Below are 9201 nucleotides of genomic sequence, written 5' to 3' on the forward strand. Positions count from 1 at the left end.
GCTGAACCAGGGGCACACTGTGTCACAAACGAGCTGAGAGTTTTCATTTACAGTCATTTTGGAAACAAAACCCACATCTGAACACCTACAAACCTAAGGTGAACAGGACAAACCTCTTTTTGTTGTCTCAAGCAACAGGAAGGCAAAAAAACACGAAGATGCATGCATACAAAACTGTCAAATCCCTCAAAATGGCATCTATCCCTCCAGAAGGAGTACAATGAAACAGCTAGTGAGCTTGCACTAAATGTGGTGTTATTTTCAGCCTTTTTCTTTTCTGTCAATATACAAAACTGCACAGAGGAACAGCATGGATCTGACCACGACCATGAAGGCATGATCTGCACTGTCCTGCACCGACTCATAGTTTTTATTTCAACCCCCACATACACTGACAACACTCCAAGTGGTTTATTCCTTTGGACACTCACGCTCTGGAATGGAGACATTATGAAGATTGTTCCCGATCAGCTGGGACTGAAATGCTGAACTGAAGAAACCATCCCCAGGACCACTACAAAAGAGAGCAAAGAATGTGACAATTCAGAGTCTGGCAAAACAGGCATACAAAGCTCTCTCATGCATTACCAAATTGTTTTTACAGAAGGAAAAAGATAAACCAGGCATGGCATCAGGAGAAGAATGACTGCAGTTCCCTTAGATGCACACACCTCTAAATGCTGTGAATCACAGCAGATAAGAGACAGTCTTGCAGGAAATTGTCCAGAGCTGCAAGGATTTGAGGTCACAAAAATGTACACACTGACACTGCACAAAGCACCATCAGCTGTCTTTGGAGGTGTTCTTATGACAAATAAACTGACCCACTGTCAGGTCAAACGTAACATACCCTCCCTCTGTGGCTCCTTAAATCTCATTTCTGCTAAGAGGGTAGCAGTAAGACCAGTTGACTTAAACTGAAAAATAACTGATTTAATTTTATATTATTTTTTATGGTGAAATGCTTATTCACCTCATATCTTAATGTTGGCATATGGAAAAACATTACTTGGCCATTTTACTAGCTGTTGTGCTCTTTCCACATAAAAAGCATCCTTTGGTTGCAGCCATTCAGACAAGAGCCCTCCCTTTGGGCACGCTCAGACTTATTTCTTTTAATCACAGCCAAAGCATTTTCAGAATGCAATGTCTTTTTTTTTTTTTTTGATTATGAAAACTAAACCAAAAAGAATGGAGTTTAGACATTTTCAGGTCCAGGAATGAGAGGAAGGAAAAAAAAAGGAGACAGAGTTTGGTTGGGATACTTGCTTGGCATTTCAGAAAGTCTTAAGCTCAAACTCACTTTCGCTGCCAGCTTGGCCAGAGCCTTTCTCTAGAAACAATGCAGGAGTCTGGGATGGGAATTAAACAAAGACACAGCTTGTGGCTGTGCTTCTGACTCTGCAGATGGAGAAATCCGTAATCAATAGCCTTTAATTCAAAGCAAAGATAAGAGATTCTTCTTCTGGAGAAAACACTGTGAAATACCTTTTATTTAATACTGTAAAATGAACAGCGAACATAGCCGTGTAGAGGGCAAGCGGGAGCAGGATGAGGCAGAGTACACGAGCCAGTAAATGCCTCCCAAACATGACCTGTAACAAACACAAACTGGATCAAACAGTGCAGCTGCAGGAACAACTCCACGCTTTACCTCACAGGAATCTGAGCTGTGGCCCTATAGCAGAAGCCTACCATGCAAGCGAGCCCACCAGGGCAAAACTACCTCAAACTTCAAAGCGGACAAAGGCAGATGGACCTGCTGTATCTTCTGTATTTTTTTGACATGGTACCTATCATAGAATCATTAAGCTAATCATCCTCCATCTCTTCATACCAGAGCCAAAGATTTCAGGAGTAATGGAAAAAGAGCTGAACACATTACAAAACTAAGAACTTACTGAAATCAAAGGAAACAGTTGCTCAGCAGAAGTACTTGAGCATCACACAATAACCACTGGCCACTTGGAAAAATGCTGATTGATGTTACATAACCAAATTTATGCAATGGAGAGGCATATGAACTAATTTCCAGTTCCCTGCTCAAAATGACCACAATATGCTTCAATCTTTGTGAAAAGGTTTTCTTTAACTACAGACTCCAATGCAAAGTCCGGAAAAAAAAAAATGCATGTGAAGGACAGCATTGAGCAAAACAGAAGAGTGGACCAGGATAAGCTGAGAATTCTAGAAATCAAATTAGTCCCAAAAACCTTGCATGTAAATAATCATGAGTAATTTACTAACAAATGCAGAGATAAGTTATTCAGGCTTCAAGAGGTTTAATCCTCACTTCTTTTTTTTTCCTCCTCCTCAAACACCAAGGTTGCCAAATAGTTAGTATTCAGAAAGCATCTGCCTTCTGGAGTAAATTTCTTTACATATTCTAACACTCAGTGGCTTGCTGCCTTTGCTGCCAGCAGCACAAATGAAATACTCTGCAGCTGTCTGCTGGCAGAAAGTTTAGACATGATGGATTTGTTCCATTTCAAATGCAATTAACTGGCTTTGCTCAAGAAATGCTTCTCCAGAGCTGGAACACTGCACCTTTGCAGCCCATATTGATTCACATTAATCAGAGAAAGCAAATCACATAGCAGGAATAGAAAAAGTCCCCCCAAACCCCCACTGTTTATAAGACAAACAGGACAAAAACAGTAAGTGAAAGATAAATTTTCAAGTTTCAGAAGAGGCTGAGACAAGAGGAGAACTGAACACCTTTAAAAGATGTACTTGAAGAATTTGTTTTCCTGCTGGTTGCAAATACAGTACAGCAAGGTGTTTCTCCAAATAGCAGATTTCCCAGTCCCCAAATACAAAATGCAATATAATAGAACAGGGCATCCAAACACACTAGCAAGTTTCTTGGAGCTGGCAAGAACTAAACCCTTGTGAAATCAAGCAGGCTACAGCTGTCCCATCCTCAGGACTGGCTATGGAGACTGCATGTTGCAGAGCATGCCTGTGACTCCTGATGGACTACAGCACGCTACTGCTACATGCCCTGTGCCCCCCTGCTCTCATGAAGCAGAGCCTGAGCTTGCGCTTCAAAACACGCCTGCCAGCCAGGCAGCACATACTCCTCAGAAGATCATGTAATAACAGTGTTGGACAACATCTTGCTTCGGGCCACTGTACAGCCAACAAGCATTTTTAAACTAGATTGAAATAAAATTCATCCAACTGGAAAGGTAATAGTTTCTCCCAAGAGAAAGCAACAACCTTTTGCTGTGCTGTTCTGACACATCCCGCTGACATATGTGGGGGTTTTTTTTAAATGTGGCAATAGTTTTTCCATTATAACCTTCATTTTGAATCATCATCATTCACCTCAAATGCTACTGTTTGCTGCAGACAGAGCATCACTGTTTGTCTAGTACCATGGCTGTCAATAACTAGGAGAATTACAAAGGCAAAAGAAAGCAAAACAAAACAAAGGAACCCTTAATGTTTTGACACTCACCAGTGACAGGCTGAGGTTCCCTAGCAAGTCCCATAGGTCATAGATTGTGTTCAGGCCAACCAAGAGGACTACAAAAAGGCCAACAAACTTTACCCCCATTGCTCCAGCAAGATTCACGCCAGTGAGACTCAGCCAGAACCACCAGGAGGCAGAAAATGGCCTGCAGGACAGACAGAGCAGGTCAGGAAATAAATGATGGCTACTTGAATGGGCATCCGCAATCAGAAAAACAAACAACAAACTGGCTACCCTGCAAAATTACATTCCATCTTCTTCTCAGGAGTCCATGAGGAACAGAAAGATAATTTTTTCATTAATTTTACAACGGTACAAGGATACCCCTGATACAGGCTGCAGAAGAGCCCAACACTTAAGCCTGGGCAGCCTTAGATCTCCCCTTTAAGGAAGGAAACAGACACCAGGTATGAACTAAAATATTAGTGTGAAGAAAGTCTGACATGTGAAAGGTCTGAAAATAGAAACGGGACTTTTGCTCCATAAAATGCAAACTTAAATCTCTTTGAAAGCTAAGGACATAGGAGAGAACAGGAAAAAAAGAACTACTACTTTTCCTAAAGCAGAAAGGCCATAGTGGAAAATATCCACCCAAAGCACAAACAAAAGCTGCAGCAAAAAGCAAATTACAAACTAAACTAAAATGGAACCACGGAGAAAAGACGATAACAGAATTTAAAACCCTTTTACTACTGACTCCTGATGCCTTGACACTTGTATTTTGGCTAGAGAAAATCCCCACAACATACCAAGCAACACAATAGCTAGAGCTGGCTTTTAATTTGCATAAAACCAGCTAGTTTGAAAACATGATTTGCTCTAAGACACAAGAAATAAATTCAGGCCAAGGCACACAGAGCTGATCAAACACTGCCCTGTTAGTGCTTGCACTGCCTGGGGTGTGTGTTTTAGATGAGGACGGTCTTGGAGGGCCCCACACCATGCTACAGGCTGCACTTTAGCCATGTGTGCTGCAGTCACACCAATTTGATATAATTGGTTCTTGAACATTTCATGAAACACAAATTGCTCCTATATAACCCAGTATTCTAAGCTTTTATGTCTTTGAATTCTGGATGCATTGGGGGGAAACTACTCTGTACAGCCCAGCCACAGAGAAGCCTTCTGATGTATCCAAATACCTATAAATCATCATCACACTCTGGATGGGTCTACAGTAAATATCCTGAGCAACTTAACTGCTTTATTCAGACACATCCTGGCTATATTTCTCTCAATGTTTTGGTGCAAATTTCTCTAAACCAAACAAATTACACTATTTACCTCAGCTAGCAGGATCTTATAAGTGCTTATAGGATTACAGTCACAGATCAGCTGTGTTCCTCCAGCCTGGGGACAAAGTGACTGGTTCAAGATAACAAATTAATATTTTTGCCATTAAGGAGCAAAGCCTTAAACAGGCTCCAGCCATCCTTCATTCCTCCCTCTCTGACCTACAACACACCATACCAGCTTTCTTTCCTGTCAAGTTTCAAAAAGCTTTAACCTTCATTTTCACGATCTGCAGTTCCCTAAACACTATTTCTGCTGAAATTTCCTTTCTTGCTAAAATAACCTATTTGAGTTTCTCTCCTGGTTTACCCAGCCCTGATACTTTCTCCCTAGTTTCATAAACCCTTACCCTAAAGATTTCTCACCCCTACCATGAGCCATTTTCACCTCCAAACCTCCTGAAACAATCTCATCTCAACCATTCACCCAGACTACCAAGTGGCAGACAAGTTCTAGTACTTTAACCATGTGAAAGCTGCGTACCTAGAGTTTAACAAAATTATCATCTTTATCTTACCTATCTGCACAGCTGTTACATTTCACCATACTCAGAACAGCTCCCATGAGGAAGAACATCAGAATGGGGTCCAGCAGAATATATTGAGACAAAGTAATACAGCCTGTATCTGCAAAGAGATACACAAAAATGTGTCAAAAATGCTTGTAGTCCCAAAGTGAATCTAAGATTGCAGAAAGCCAGTTTCCTCAATCTAGTCAAGATAAGGGGAACAAAGGAAATTTTAGACATAGAAGCAGATCAGAACATTTCAACTTCTGCTTGGGTAACAAATGAAAAAAAAAATCCTCACAAAAATCAGGCAGTACAAAAGTACCTGTGAAACACCATTTGGGAGGTGCTGCTAACATATTCAGATGGAGACCGTGACAGACAGCAATGATCTACCTACTAAGGCACCAGTATGGTACCAGAGGATGCCACAGGAGAAGTCATTTTTCAGATATCATCCATAAAAAATGAATGTGACTTGGATATTTTAAGTCTCCGTGCCTCAGTATCTATGTGTCCTCACAAAACCCTAATTTGGGTAACACCATTTGCAATGTTAATTTTTCCACTTGGCTCAAATCAACAGGAAGCTTTATTCATTTTGTACAGTGAACTCTTTAAGAGTAGGCTGTTAAATACCTCTATAATTCATATGGGAGACATCAGTATTTCACTAGTGGGCAAAATCATTCCCAAGCATCCATCCTATAAAAATTCTTAAAACTGAGGTGAAATCTAGTCCAATACTGTGGTTATGCACAAAACAGAAGTACCCATGAACTAAACAAGACTGTAAAATTCTCAAGAGAACCATAAATTAAAAAGCCTCATATATATAAAGCAGAATGACTTTGCTTTTGGGAACCTCTCCCATTAATCCCAATATCCCCTGGCTAGGTAACATATGATAATCCAGAAATTAAATTCTTTAAACAATTAACCTGCTCAATTTTGCTGTAGCAAGAACACCTACCAAAAATAAGGATGAAAGCTGTGAGTAAGGCTGCTGGCAATGACTTTGACAGTTCCAACACAGTGAGGTAGGCAAAGGGAACCAGGCAGGAGCCAAGAAACGCACAGAACTGTAGGAAAATATGATCAGGGGAGAAGTTACAACCCTCCCCAAGGTCAAAAAGCACCCACACCCTTTCCCTTCCTTCATCTTCCACACCTACCAACATCAGGAGGTGTTGCAGTAGCTGAACTGACTCACTAACAACACCAGGCAAAAGCCAAAGGAACAAAGATACTGTTAGAGAAGGACAGCTGCTTACTCTGTTCTGTCTCTAGGGGTGTCAGTAACAACAGTCGGTCATTCTCTTGCTAGACTACATCAAATATTCAGAAAAAGACATGTCAAGTAGGCGCACGACACATCCACCACACTCCGCTTATTTTAACGAGATATTAGAATACGAAATCTAAGAACAAAATACACCTGTACCTTACACCTTTAGCAGACCAGTACCACCTCCCCTAAACAAATGAGACTGAGGATAGTTGCAGGAGGAAAAACAGAAATCAAAACAAAAGAAAGCAGCATCACAGTAAAATTTGTTCTCTTCAGTGTCTGGTCCTAGCACTTCTCCCACCTTTGGCTGAGGGAAATCTAGAACCATGAAGTGATGGGGACCCAGAAAGTAAACCAAGAAAATATGCTTTCCCAGTTTTGATCCTTCTTTCTACGCACTAGCAACTGGCCATTGTGGGTTTTTTTGGCTTGTGTTATCTGCTCTCACTTTCATGGCTCTTGGCCTTCTTAGATAGCAGTACAGCCAGGGTTTCAGATAGAATACCACTCTGAATAGTAATTCCTGCCCCCTGCTCCATCAGCTTACTCAGCCCAGTATCACTGGTGGTGGTAAAATGCAGGTGGCAGTGGATGATCCTGGCTTTTTTACATCCTTGGCTCTCCAGCAGAGCAGCCAGGCACAATGGAGTGAGCAGAAGCTCAACCTCAGCAACGTTCCCTTTGCAGAGCAGGCAAGATATCTGTCCCACTAATTAGCAGCAAGGGTTGGCCTCAATAATCACCTTACTTTCTTACCTGGCCTTTCAGGGCTGGACATTAAGACTTATTCACAATACAACTGCTAACACTTTTCTAAGGAGCTTAAAGACAAGGCACAAGGCTAAACAGACCTCTGATCTGATTCAGGAGAGCTGTTCTTAAGACACAGCACTCTGTACCAAAAAGCACAGGAGAGCTAACCAGCTTGATACGAGCCTGTAGAGCCTTACCCCTCTCATTCCCACGTAGTTGTGCTGCTCATATCTGTCCCCTGGCTTTTGGAAAGGAAATGTACCATCATATCCACTAAGGTAGCCAGCAAGTCCGATCAGCATCTGAAGAGGAAAGGTGAAAAAAACGGCCAGGGAAATCGCATTGGAGGAGGGAGTATCCAAGCCAGCAGCAGGTAAGATTTTTACAGAAGCTAAGTCTGATCCAGAGGATAACTACTTAATTCAGACACATCATCCAAACAAGAGTTTATGTACAGAATTAATATTATAGAATGGTTAGGGTTGGAAAAGACCTTAAAGATCATCCAGTTCCAACCCCCATGCCATCAGCAGGGACACCTTCCACTAGACCAGGTTGCTCAAAGCCTCATCCAACCTGGCCTTGAACACTTCCAGGGAGGGGGCAGCCACAGCTTCTCTGGGCAACCTGTGCCAGTGTCTGACCACCCTCACAGTGAAGAATTTCTTCCTAATATCTAATCTAACCCTACCCTCTTCCACTTTAAAGCCATTTCCTCTTGTTCTATCACTCCCTGTCCTTGTAAAAAGTCCCTCCCCAGCCTTCCTGTAGGTCTCTTCAGGTACCGGAAGGCCACTATAAGGTCTCTGTGGAGCCTTCTCTTTTCCAGGCTGAACAGCCCCAACTCTCTCAGCCTGTCCTCATAGGAGAGGTGCTCCAGCCCTCTGGTGCACACGTATTGCCCTTTGTCTAAAGGCAAAATCAGAAGGGATCAGAAGGAGTGGGATTTAGCAGAGAGAATCCTGTCTCTGTAGATTCTCCCACAGCTTCCTATTCCTATAGTTTTCAGAGACTCAGCCTGAAAGGAAGATAATCTTCCTGAGGCAGGAGTGTACCCTCATCAACACTGCACACTGTTGCTGTAGGAAGTTCTTCAATTGCAGAACAGCAAGTCAGGGCTTTCAGGGCCCTCTGTGGTAGGAGTCTCCTTTACACACAAGCTACCAGGAACTGTTTGATTCCTCTGAACTGCAGGCTTCTATTAAACATCCTCTACAAAGCACAAAAAGGCCACACCCTTTTTTTCATGTCAAGCCTTTCAAATACACAACATGCAATATTGTTTTGTTTTCCCATATTCAAAACACTTTCATAAAGAAGAAAAGATGCAAGTTGAGACTCTGGATAGAGAATGCAAATTACCCTGATGCCACCAGCAGTTAGGAAGGGTACTGGTGTTCATCACATCCTTCAGCCAGAAGGATGGGGAAGACTTCTGTTGGCCCACTCCTGTGTCTTCTAAAACATGTAAGAGAAGAGCAGTTTACCTTCCCCAAAGGGGGGTGGACATCAAAGAAGAAGGTCCGATTGATGTAGTAACTTCCCATCTTCCCAAAATGAGTTTCATCCCAACTGGAAAAACAAACAAACACCAAACAACCTGCTATAATGCTGAAGACAGTAAAAAAAAATTCATGAAGGTCTTTTTACTTATGCTTTTCATCACACAGAGGGTTAGTGCCATACGTTCTGTATGAGACAACGCATTAAATTCACTGGGAAATCATGGAGAGTACCCCAGCCATGCTGGGCACGGCCCTTTCTGAAGAGTCTGGTATGAGCACTCCAAAGCCTCTGGTCTGCCCTTCTGATTCCAGCCTGAGCTCAGAGATGTTAAAAATCACCCTGCAACCCGCAGATCCCCCAAACCGCCGCCCC

At 42.3% G+C, this 9201-nt stretch overlaps 1 protein-coding gene across 1 annotated transcript in view; it reads right to left on the reverse strand.

The window, feature by feature from the left end:
* LOC104532482 (protein O-mannosyl-transferase 2-like) overlaps positions 1–8895 on the reverse strand; it is a gene marked incomplete at both ends in the record, with an annotated part of 12936 nt that extends 4041 nt beyond the window's left edge. The window contains 7 exons of the mRNA XM_010177708.1: positions 432–514; positions 1489–1595; positions 3464–3623; positions 5289–5397; positions 6253–6361; positions 7521–7625; positions 8811–8895. Coding sequence (XP_010176010.1) covers positions 432–514; positions 1489–1595; positions 3464–3623; positions 5289–5397; positions 6253–6361; positions 7521–7625; positions 8811–8895 — 758 coding nt within the window. The remainder of the gene's footprint in view (positions 1–431; positions 515–1488; positions 1596–3463; positions 3624–5288; positions 5398–6252; positions 6362–7520; positions 7626–8810) is intronic.
* Positions 8896–9201: the final 306 nt, after the last annotated feature.

Source organism: Antrostomus carolinensis, unplaced genomic scaffold, assembly GCF_000700745.2.
Source record: "Antrostomus carolinensis isolate BGI_N321 unplaced genomic scaffold, ASM70074v2 scaffold5141, whole genome shotgun sequence".
In the NCBI taxonomy this organism is placed as follows: domain Eukaryota; kingdom Metazoa; phylum Chordata; class Aves; order Caprimulgiformes; family Caprimulgidae; genus Antrostomus; species Antrostomus carolinensis.